The sequence below is a fragment of the Larimichthys crocea genome, chromosome XVII (genome assembly GCF_000972845.2).
Source record: "Larimichthys crocea isolate SSNF chromosome XVII, L_crocea_2.0, whole genome shotgun sequence".
In the NCBI taxonomy this organism is placed as follows: domain Eukaryota; kingdom Metazoa; phylum Chordata; class Actinopteri; family Sciaenidae; genus Larimichthys; species Larimichthys crocea.
The window spans coordinates 16,717,519-16,730,292 of record NC_040027.1 but is presented as its reverse complement, the minus strand read 5'-3'; the positions used below and the strand labels follow the sequence as shown (position 1 = coordinate 16,730,292).

Sequence of the window (12,774 nt, the reverse complement as noted above, 5' to 3'; positions counted from 1 at the left end):
GCAGGAGCATTCTGGGCTCAACACAGAGGGTAAAGGAAACATGCGGCTAAGGGTGTGTGTGTGTGTTTGTGTGTCTCCATCTATAAGCCTATATGAGTGTGGTTGAGTATATGTAGGGCTGCACAATACAGTGACAATACAGAAACGGATGTATCTTAAGTCATGTTGATTAAATTGGTGTCATTTGTAGTGTATGTCTTTAATGCATCTGAATGTAGTTAATCACATCTACCAACTAATTATTGTGCGTGCGTCATTTCTGTGGGTTTGGTTCAAATTGGGAAGTCCACCTAGCTGTTTTAAGCATTTTTTTCTAAACCAGTTGAACTCCGATAAAGAAAGCAACTCAATGTTGGAGAAACAGCTGGAGGCGCTGGTGCAGTTCAGGATGGGCAGCTACCGAAAAAAGTGCTACATGAGCTGTGTGGCCTCAGCGGACATGATGCAGAACAAAACATAGCTACTGCTTTTCTGTAGGAAAACATGAGCAATTTGTGTCATCATCTGAAGCACAGCCATGTCATACAATATGATGTTGTGCATGCCCGAGACAGAAAATCACACATGTATCCAGAGCGTGTTTCGTCTAGTACACTGACCCGTAAAAATAAAATACCCTAACATGTCCCGCTGTACTATATATAGTATTTTATCCTGTTTAGACAGTATCAAAAGATTTTACACCTTGCCTGTATTTTAGGTTATATTAATGACGGTTCTGTTAGTTGTTCAGTATGTGAAAATCTTGTAAATGTTGTATTTAAAACATATTGTTGCATGTATTCTTACTGAGGTAAATGTTAGAATCAAATCATGATATGGATTTGAGGTCATATCTTGACTCAAGTGCACATGCTTTGCTGCTGTACATGATGCTGTACATCATTATTGTAGTTGTAACCCACCAACGGTCAGGCAGCACATAATCTTCAAAGCAAATATCAAGGCAGTCGCCAGATAGGAAACATGGTGTCGGTGCATAAGGGCACCTTTAAGCATTAAAGCCTCACACAACCCTGGATCTGTAATTCTGTCACGGAACATATCCTCTGCCATTTTTGCTACTTCCTGCTCACTCTGGACCCTCGCTGTGGCGCATGCTAGGATTGGCATGATGTTGCCCTTCTGAAGCCACTGGGTTGGGTCTGTCGTCGCGATCTTATCTCTCTAAGGACAGTTCCTCAAAATGAACCGAAGAGCGTAAACCCCATCAAACAGCGAGCAGAATAAGAAAGAAAGAGAGAGGGAGAGAGAGAGAGAGACAGAGTGTGTCTGTGTGTGTGGGAGAGATGTGAGCCCACCAAAAGCTTAAGCCTCCAGTGTGCTGTGCAGATAAGATTCATTAGATAGGTCGGTAAATGCAAGAGAGAGGCAAAGCAAGGCAGACAGAGAGTGGGAGAGAGACGGAGAGAGAGAAAGAGAGAGAGATTGAGCTTGCTGCTGCTCCAGCATTTGTTGACACAGATTTACAATGAGTCTCCCACTGCTTCACGCATTACAGTAACACGCCATGTCAATAGCTCTCTGGGCTTGAAAAGCAGCCGTGCCAAAGATGTCTGGGAGTGATGCCCTTCCCCTGATAACCAAAGTGTGCCTCATAAGTCAGGAAGTGGAGTAGAAGGAGGGGCAGAGAGGGAGAAAATGATGTTTTTTTGTCTTTTTGTTTCTCTTTTCTCTTATTATTAAATCCCCACCCACTCTTCTCTGTCCATCTCTGCATCTTCTCAAACATATTTCCCCTTTCTGTCACTTCTCTATGATCCTTTTCCTCTCCCCTTCCCCGTCTCTCTTCGTCTCTTACCCCTCTCTCCCTCTGTTTCTCTTTATCTCTTGGACGCCCCGCTACATGCTCAGCAGGACAGGATTTAGGCATTAGCTCAATCCCCCTATCTACTCCCCCTCATGATTGCACACTGTTTCTGTCACCCACATACCCTAGTCCACTGCACAAGTCTTGTAGGACTCAGAGTCTCTTATACAAGTACTGGTGGAGAGCTTAGACTCCACAAGACAGGAAGACATAATCAAGTATAAGGACAAGCATGGTGCAAGAGCGAGAAACAGTGACTGTGTGAAGGTTTGGGACAGTGGTAAGCTAACTCAGAGGTGAGATTTTGATGTGGTATTTTCAGTTAATCAGAAGTAATAAAGTGTTTGATGAGAACCAACATTAGCTCATGTCATGCAGCTCTGTCTGCTGAGTCATGGGGCGCCACAAATGAGGTGGGCTTTTTTTTTCTTTCTTTTTTTTTTTTGATGTGTGACATTCACCTTCATGAAATCTTGATGAGAGCTGAGTTCTGCTGTCTGTGTAATGAGGGCTGTAGCAGTCAGACAGCTGGCCAACCACTCCAGCTAGTAAAGCTATGATAATAGAGAGGGCTGGAAAGCCTTTTGGAAAGCAATTGGTAGATGAACTTCAGGCTGTTTCTGGGAGGCAGTTAGTGTTTTGGAGGGAGAAATAAACAGGAACTTGGATGGCATGAGACAACAGAAGGTCTAATGGTCTTAATCAGATGTGCTAGTGGTGCTAGTAATAATGGTGGTACAGATTGCACATGTTTGAGTTAGCTGCGGCCTCATTGCTGATTCATGTATTACAAGAAGCATTCAGTGTAGCAGATGGATATCAACGTGTTCCAAAAAGAGCTATTCAGCCTTTGAAAGAAGTAACACTTACTCGTACAAAATAACCACAAACTGCACTTTCTAAACAAAAGCGTGCGTTTTAATCCTTGAATGACTAAACTCACTTTTACAGAATGCAAGTTCGTAGGGTGTTTTTTCTTCAACACGGATGTAGAATTGTTGAGTAGAACTTCATTTGTTCCTGTGATACGGACTAGCTGAGGTCTGCAGGTGTCTGTCAGTCCATGTCAGCGCCTCAAGCTCTAAATCCTGTTGGTTCTGATAGGAATCCCAAAGCTTATAGTGGCTCCCATCTCCTCAGCACAAACTGATGCTCCTTATCAGGACCACCACATTGCTGCCCCCAGCACATTTTCACATATGGGTAAATTATAACTCACATGGCGCAAACATTTTCTCACATGCATTCAATCACATGTATGAACATGCTCACATGGATTCAGTATATTTACACAGGGAAGGGCAGCTTTAGCATGAGTACATCAAAGGTTATTCAGACACGCACATACAGATACCCACTCATATGTAAGCACACCACATGTATATCAGTGTCAGTGTTTAACCAGATCTTGAATTTAAGATCTGATGGTACCACTTTGGTTGGTGTTTTTGTTTAAATTATTTGTTTAATAATGATTGATTAGTCAGTGGACAAAAATGTACTAATCCTTTATCTTTTTTCAAGCAGAAAGGGGCAAACATTTAATGATTTGATCTTTAGTTTCTCGGACATCAGAACCTTTGAACTATCAGTTCAAAAACATCACTTTTTTGATGTGCATTTGTACTCTTTTCTTACATTTGTAATGATAATAATATTACTTTTTTTTTTTACAAGCGCTTTTCTAGATACTCAGACACTATACAAAAAACAAAAAAAAAACAAAAACAGAAGCAGCAAAAGAAACATCAAACAATCAAACAGTAAGACTAAAAACACATCAGACTAGTTTGTAGACCAAATGCATGTATGCTATGTACATTACATGTGTGAGGATAAATAAGGTGAGACAAGGTGTAAACAAAAATTCCCCCTTTGTTTAGCTTAAATATCTCACATATAATACGACATGTAAAGAGTGGACGCTTGTCTGCTGTCTACTCTTCTGTGTAGTTTAGTTCATAGTGAATTATTAAAGAACCAGAAGTGAACCTTGACTCTATTCAGAGAGAAATGTGCATTCTTTTGTGGTAAAATGCATCATAATGATGTCCTTCACTGTAATACTACACTAATGCCATCACGTTTCCATGTAAAAGCGGAGAAATGTCTTTTCATATCCAGTTAATTTACAATATTAAGGAATAGTTCATTACCAAGCTCGAGTAAGCCTTTTAAATTTGATCTTCATTTGTAATTTGTGACATTTTTATTGTTAATGAACAATTATTGTGATTGCAATGAAGCACATCATAACGATAAATCATTACACCACGGCGCTCTCTCTGCTCTCTACTCTCTCTGTCTCCTTCTTACTGTATACAGTACAGATTTATTAGCTGAAGCTGGGAGCCCCTGGACAGTCACCACTCAGCACTGCCTCAGATCAATAATTGGAAATATTAATTATATCAGCAGAGACGGCCCAGTCAGAAGGGGACTGTTTATGCTCCTGTTACTGAGCAGTGCAGCAACTTGAGCTTTGATGGCCCACTAATATGTATTAATGATCCCAGGACAAACATTACTCTATATTAAACCTGAGTGAAAGCCAGAAGACATCACACATGTTGTATAGCTATTAGAGTTATTTTATTGCAAGTGTTGTAAGTAAGTGCTTTTGTAAAAAAGACTTTCACTACTGAGAGATGAGCTCCTGCAAAAGCAGGACAAGATTTACTGCAGTTCTATTTCTATATACTGCATTCTTGTAATGGAGGTTCCTCTTTTTGGATAATATGAAAGTTAAAGACTAGCAAAGTTTAGGGCTTGGAACTGAACCAGGTCTTTGAAACTCTTTCCAAAGCAGTATTATTGTCTTGCTACTGGCCTTCTCTGGGGTTTCAGCAGTGTGGAGCCTGGGACTCTGTACTGCTCAATCCCGCTAAACTCTACTAGTCATGAACTCATTACTGTCGGAGATAGTGCCAACAGTAGACTCCAAATCCTCCACACTACTAACAGGCCAAGTCTGACTACAGTTCCTTGACTTGCTCTGTGTAATTTGAAATCAGACAGTGGAATGTCTTTAGTGGCCTGAGCCCAGGGCCTTTGGCCCTTTTTTGTGTGGCTAATAATAGTGTTGGTAGAAAGATGTTTGTTCCCCAAGCAGGTCAAACGTCTACCAAACTACCAGAATACTGCGGTTTAAAGAAACCACAGATGTGTATTGTTCATATGCTCATGCATGCATATCAATTTGTAGCTTGTTTCAGTTAAAAAATACCAGACTATCAGTTGTGAAGATTGGCTAACATAAGACAGCAGGCTGCACGTGTGTATATTTCAAGTCTATTGCATACTGCATTATGTACTGTAGGCCTGGAGGTTTCTATCTCACCCTCCATATAAAACAGCAGCATACCAGTCCTAAGAGCTTTAATTCAACTGACTGGAGGCTCAGCTGGGCTTAATAAAAGCACATGAAACTGTAGATTTGTCAAAGCCCTTAGAGTGAGAAGGAGAGCAAGACCAGGGCTTGTAGAAGGAAAACAAAAACTCTGTTTTCTACCAGAGTAGAAAGATAAATAGTAACTCACTTGAAGGTTGTGAAGTTGTTGTGAGTCATCAGAGAAGCGTGTTTATTCACTCTATTTGAAAAAAATGTCACTAATCATACTAATCCTCAGAAAGGTGCCCACCATGTCATACTTAGGCTGTCTCTTCAACATACTCTATATTTTACAGCTTCTCACCCGCACATAAATGCACCATAAGACAGCACAGGCTTGACAAATAAGTATTTTGACTGCATGAACATACATTGTTCATTGCACTCAATTTTAATATTCCTTTGTAATTTTGTTTTTGTATTAAACGTGCAGATCTCACGTGTCTGCAAGTCTGCTTTCATACAAAAAACATGTTCAACAACATGCTAGACTAGAAAGTTTGACAATGATGTATTATTTATGTGATTTGTAGGGCAGAAAGAGTGTCTTTTAAGAAGTGTTTTCCAGTCAACTCAGCAATATTTTCCTCATGGATCATCGATTACAAATAATACTGACATTAATACTACTCAGAAAAAACAAATATTTGTATGAAAAAATTATTTGTGCTTCACTTAACATCATATTTGAGTTGAGAACATACCCAGCATTAATATTTTGAAAATTAATTTTCAATTATATTAACACCAGGAACGTCACACCTGGTTTGTTAAACCTTGTTTGATACGCATCCTCAAGTAGATAAACATGGCAAGGCAACAGAATATAAGGACAGCTAAAGTTTCAAACGGTGTCACCATTTGGTCAGTTTATAATTAATGTCCCAAAAAATTACAGTGCATTTTTAGCAGGACTGTCTATAGGGAAGCAGGTGGTTGATTTATGAATATAGAGTGTTTGTACAGTGCAGTTGTGCTGCTCTTTTTCAGTGTGTTTGAAAGTGAAAGGCCGGAGGGTGGAGTCAGAGCCGGAGAAACGCCACTCAGCAGCGAAGAAATCTTATCTAAGATTTGCAGGCAGCTTTCTCTTTCCTTTTCTTTCTGTATGTCTACTATCTCCCTTACCCTCCATCTTTGTTGTCTTTTCAAAATCTCTACCCTTCTCTTCTTCTGGTTCTCTTTGTTACATCTCTCTGCCTTACCCGACCCAGATTGAAAAACATTACAGTTATTTGTACAGGACGTAGTAGTGACTTTTTCGCTCTGTCCATTGTGGGTGTTTCGAAAAGCTACTAGCTCCAGCCCACAAACAACAGAGCGAAAAACATACCCTATAGTATCTGGAGTTAATGAATGGTCTCCTTGGAAACAGCAGCACTTAATACATTTCACTTAAAGTTACCATATCTGTGTATTTGTGAGCACACATATAGTACAAGTGTTACTGCAACCCGCACTTAATTTCCTGTGGAATTACAGAGTTTTCTTCGTATGTGTTGAATAGGAATGGAATAAACTGAGAGCCATCAGTAGTGACTGTTCAGTAACATAATGTATTGCTTTCGGGCAAATAAATAGACCATTAAGCTGGCATGTTGGAGACTGAACAGTAACTAGCTTTAGAGAGAGCTGCCTCCCACACACAGGCACCCTGCAGAGACGGCTGAGATCATAGCATGGTAGAGGAGCCATAACGACGGATTTGGCCTCCTCCGTCATGCATTTGAACAAAAATCAACTTGCAGGATGGAAGCATCTTTTGTCCGTTTGACATGTCAAAGGCAAATTCAAAGATATCCTGTGTTGTCGTGAAGGAGCAGAGGGTTGTAAAGTTATCTGTGAATTTGTCTCGAGAATGTTTTTTTTTTTCTTCCCTCCATTCCGAGGTGTTTCTGTCTCAGAGGTTGCTTTGAAACACGTGTGCGATAGTGTCGCGGTTGATTCTGTAATCTATCTGTACATGCTGTGGAGCAGTGCACCCTGTGGCTTGGCATTAGCATACTGTAGGGTTACTTTGCTTGTGTTGTACAAAGAACAGAAAGCACTTGTAGATGGGGAGGGAGACGGATGGGGAGCGAGCCAAGAAACAAGGAGCTAAAACCTCAACCTTCACAAGCATAACATCCTCCCAGTTTTCCTACAAAGACTTAGCGGGTGCTAGTTATTATTTACGATGGGTAAATTTATGGAATAATTTCAGTGAGGGAAGGTTACTCAGTTCCTCAAGGTGAAAATGGATACGTTTAGCACTTAATGAATCAGGCCTGGGCCTCTCCCCCATATATCAGCATGTTATTAAGACATTTTAAAATCCCATTATGGTGTTTCTCCTTGAACATGTCATGCTTTTTATTGGACTGCCCTGTCTTTAAATCTGACCTTTTCAGCCATGCTCTGGAATCGAACAGACAAAAATATATACAGGGTGAAGGAACGAAATACACATATGTACAATGGGTATAAAAATATCAGCATTTGATGGTTTTTAGTGATTTGACTGGGATGTCCTGTAAGGGCAGATAGTTTCTAGCAAAAAAAGGGGGAAAAAGATGCTTCAATAGCAGCTACAAATGGTTTACTGTAAATGTCTGAGTATGGTAAGAGGTTGCTTTCATGTTCCACTAATCTTGTAATAAATTTGTGCCACTTTTGGCCCCAATTTTATTAAAATGTGTGTTTTTTTTTATTGTTAAATCTGTTTGTTTTGGATTGAATCATGGGAGGAGGGGAACTGGCATCAGATCTGTGCACTTTAAATGATCTTGTAAGCTTTATGTTCTGCTACAGTAAATAAATACATATTATACATATGTGTGGGTGGGTGTATAAACAGCGTGTGTGCTAATATGTGACTTGGGGGCACGTATTCAATTAAAATAACGATGCTGCGGATGAAACAAACCGATTGTGAATCACAGCTACGTCTTTCAAACTTTTCCTCCAAACAAATCGCACACAGGGTCTGGTGAGATTGTTCAACTCGAACAACAATAATGAAAAAAGAAGGAGGTAAAATTGGGGAAGGAGGAGAGCGTGACACAAAGACTGTGATGACAGAGGCATCTAATCCAGGCAATGCCATTCTTATCAGGGTCCAGTGGATTAGAGTGAGCCTCCTAACCAGAGAATCCTTCCCAGCCAGATACTCTCCACAGCCCAAGGGCCTGGATCAATAGGCCTGCATTGATCTCCCTGCTCCTGTGGCTGGATTCACTTTTATTAGGACTGCCTTGGCCTCTATTACTCAGACACACATATATGCACCCTTCCAACCTCTCCATGAGCCTGCCATGAAATACCACAAATGTGAGTGGACATACAGACACACACAAACGCACACATCTTATTTTATGTGTGAACGAGAGCTGAGTTGTTTTGTTTACACAGAATAACCGGCAGCAGAAACACTATACACACTGCATGTCACACACTGTGTCAAGTCAACTTAGTTGCATGATGGTGTTTTGGTTTTCTCTCCAGCCAAGGCTCTTTGATCAGTATCGCAGAACAGCTATTAGTATGGGGGAGAGGGCCTTGACACCTCTGGTTTGTGGCCTCTTCTTGTAGCAACGACAGCCCGAGTCGCCAGCGCTAACCTCTCTGTTGCTCTTTCTTCTCTCCCTCCAGATGACTCGCCCCATCCAGGTGAAACCGGCTGACAGCGAGAGCCGTGGAGGTAGTTGTCTTCTTTTCTTCATCATTTATTCATGTCCCCTTTTCATCTGCCTTATCTAGGCTAATTCTTTTCATTCTTTCCCTCTGATCTCATCTGTTCCACTGCTCTCAATGCAATATTTCTTCAGCCAGCACACATTTTTTTTTATCTTATCCCAATTCCTTTTGTTCTCATGTTGCTGCATTTACGTACTTAATGTTAGCAATTCGATCATTACAAATAAAGTTTATCAAACCAAACGACGCCTGAATGTATATTAAACACGTTATCAGACACAGGAGATTTCGTGGTTTGACTGTCTGTCTCAGCTTGTAACACACGTCTGTCACCTCACTTCATACATATTGTAGTTTTTGTTTCTGGTGCAGATCCACTGGGTTTGTGGATTCATCTCACATCCTGTGTGCACCCTTTACTTTCATTTATTAAAGAGCCTGGGTTATTGAAAGTTTGCAGAGTGGTGATGGGCTTCCCTGCTTCCATTATTGTCCCCTATGCCAAATACATTATCACTGCATTGTAAATTATATAGTGATTAGGCTCAATACTGGAAGCCACATGTTAAAGCCCACACTGCTTGGTCTGTTTGCATTTGAAACACGACAGTAAATGGTACTGAGGGAGGGAGAAATGGAGCAGGAGCACACACAGCTTGCCAAACAATCGATAAATTTGCAGGGTTCTTGCCAAGATCCTCATTACTTGGCCTTAATTCTGTCGTCTTTGATCTCTCGCGTTTTTGGAGGCTTTCATTTACTCACTGCCTATCTGCATATATGTTAATGGGATGAGGAGGCATCCTTCAAGTCAGTGGCAGAGATAATGAACCTTGCTGTTATTTTTTTGGTGAGCATCTCATGTGTCACCCCATAATAAAGGAGAAACGCTGTTTTTGGAATTTCTCACCCCGATGGAAGGAGAGAGAGATTTTGGAAATGAAAAACAGGCAGGGAGAGGAAAATGCAAGCACGGTGCCAACTGCATACAGCTGCCGTGCTGCACTTCTGAGGCTTTACCTAAAAACCTCGGCCTGTTTTGGGTGAATTAGGATGGCTGGCCACTTTGGCTGCCTGTCAAATACACACAATCTTCAAAGGACAGCATAACCCCTTGAGATGGATGGAGGAAAGGCCAATAAAGACCACTGTCAGTCCTCTGTGTTTTCTTTCTTCTCTCTGTTTCTGTTTTTCTTTTCTTCCTTCTCTCATTCAGTCTTCTTCCTCCATCATCCCTCCTTCTCTCAACCATTCATTCAGAGCTTTAGAGGAGTGGTGAGACAAGCAAAATGGTCTTGTGCTGTCAAGATTGATGTCCCCTATAGCTCCATTGATTTTGCCATTGTGGTGCTGTGTGTCCACATTAACAATGACACTCAGCTGTCTCTTTACTTGGTTGTGAGTGGCCGGTTTTAGAGCCCCCAGGGCACTTTGGTCAGTATGGGGTCCTCTTACTGGCCAGCCGTGGGGACCCCACAGAGGAACAAATGAGTGCTGGAACAGACCTGAGAGTTGCACATCATCTTAAATGAACAGGTCAGAGTGGTGCCGCAGGGGCAATCAAACACTAGTGTGACTTTAACGGGTTCGAAGGTAGAATTGAAAGGGGCAGACAGGGAATCTGTGAAGGGGAATGGATCTGAATGTCATTTATTTCTTTTCTTGTAGTCTGATCCTGCTTTCAGTTTGCTGGCTTGAATTCTTTCTGTGATTCACTGACTGGCAAAGATAATTGTGGCTTTCTCCATATCTGGTTCTGTCTTTAGCTGCTCTCGCTTCTGTTAGCTGATGCGCTGTGCTGCTGATGCTCCTCCATGCCCTACTTTTATAAGCCTTAGCTTCTTATTTGCTGTAAAAGACTGAAGAGGATTTCATTGTGCTGTCTGTAATGTCAGGGTCAAGTAATTATTGCTCTCCCTATTTCACACCAAGACAAAATTTCTGGTCCTTATTTGCTTACTGTTGCCAGAATCCAGATCAATAACTTCAGGACTGAGCAGGGTGTAAAGGAGCTGGAAGAGCAGATGCAAAAAATATTAATTAAGCCTCTCTGTGAAATGGAGGGGGGTACACCAGGGACGGACCCAGTCTGGCCTGCTCTCTCAGGGGCCACACTGCTAGTCCGATAGGGGCCATATATTCCTCAGTGTTCAGAGTCACACTGCAACACACAGTCATACTAATTAGTCCATTAATCTCATTATGATGAGGACCATTCAGATCACCTACGCTAGGTTGGCCGCCCATTAGGGAAAGACCTGTAACTGTGATTTTATGCCTGCTGGACCTGTGCTCCTCCAGGAGCAACTCTCTGGTGTTATTAAAACCAGACGGCCCAGACCACATCAGTGTACTTTGTCTCGCCTGTTGTCATCAAATAGGAAGACAGTAGAACATATTCCTGTTTCTAATTCAACTAAATATTTGATGACTCCTGATCAAACTGAGCAGGTTCCCATTGGAGATGTTCATAGCTTTTTATCTGATTGAACAAACTGGTACGCCCAGCCACTCGATAGCTTCACTAAGTCCATATGAGTGAACCACCATGCCTATAGAAATTAAAGGGAAATATGCGGTAGAGTAAATCCATCCAAACACTCCGTCAGCCCCTGCCGCCGCCTAACAAAGACACATTGTGAAATGAATATTAATGGCCAATCACCTACCTAATCTAGCAGAACAGCAGCAGTTACACATTGAGCCACCAGCACCGTGAACGTCTCCGTCACTGATGACGCAGACCATTCTGAGATGTTTCTGTTGGGGAGACATTTAAAGAGGGGCGGCGAGGAGGCAGCAGGGGCCTGTCTCTCTCGTTTTCTCCTCACCGGTCTCTGATATGAAATAGATTGATTTTCCATCACACATGGCACTGATGACTGGCACTGACTGCTGCTGATATTTCATTTTTGAAGGGCTGTTCAGTGCCTCCTTAGAGGGCTTGGCGTCCTTACACAGGATAAATCAGCTTTAACCACTTTGATTTTGTCCTAAACCCTTTACCAGCGGCACCCCCCTCAGCATTCCACTATTACTATCTGCCCCTTATTGTTTCCTTTTTTGCCGACTGTCATTTCATTTGATTTTCTTTTATATGATCTTTTTTTTTTCTTTTCTTTTTAAAGATCATCCTGCTCTCAGGGCTAACTTGTTTTTCTGTTTAAGCCCTGCATTTTTATTTGTTCCTTCATGGCTTTTCACATTTCACGGCTTTAACCCATTCTTAAAGTTTGGAGCTCAGAGATTGTCCGGAAAGCAGAAAGAGGACCAGGCTAGCTGTCAGCTGCGGCTCTGTTGGTGTTGCAGCAGGCCTGCCTGGCACAGCAAGAGCTACAGCCCACTGAGGAGGCCTGGATTAGAAACAAGCTCTGGCATTATCAAGGCAGGCCTGCCGCCCACACACACACCCACACACACAGAGAGGACAAACAGGCAAACACATACATACCCATACAGCTCTGACAAACACACACACACACACACACAGTGGGAAGTTGGATGAACATGATAACAGGAACACATGTGCACACACAGGGACATGTCCAGTACGGGTTACATATTTACACAATGTACACGTATGCTGAATAGAATGGGTCAATTTTCTCTCTTGCATGAACTGTGTTTCATGTTGTGGGCCAAGCGGCGGCGTTGCATTGTGTTTTTGTGTGTTTACTCCGACTGAAGGACAATGAAAAGGTTTGCTCCAGTTCACTGAGATGTGACGGAACAAAGAGAGAGAGAGAGAGAGACCAGAGCGAGAGGCAATAAGTTAAATGGAGAGTGAGGGGAAAAAAAGAAAGAAAGAAAGAAAGATTGTGAATCTAGATTGAGAGAGCAGGTTTACATGCTCTGTTGCTGTTCTGCGCTCAGTTTTTGATGATGAATTTATCTGGCGTGA

At 41.8% G+C, this 12,774-nt stretch overlaps 1 protein-coding gene across 11 annotated transcripts in view; it reads left to right on the top strand.

The window, feature by feature from the left end:
* Positions 1-12,774, top strand: part of celf5a (cugbp, Elav-like family member 5a) — a 180,111-nt gene that overhangs the window by 88,718 nt on the left and 78,619 nt on the right. For all 11 annotated transcript variants that reach the window (XM_027290656.1, XM_027290663.1, XM_027290662.1 and 8 more), the window contains exon 3: positions 8,829-8,877. In XM_027290656.1, coding sequence (XP_027146457.1) covers positions 8,829-8,877 — 49 coding nt within the window. The remainder of the gene's footprint in view (positions 1-8,828; positions 8,878-12,774) is intronic.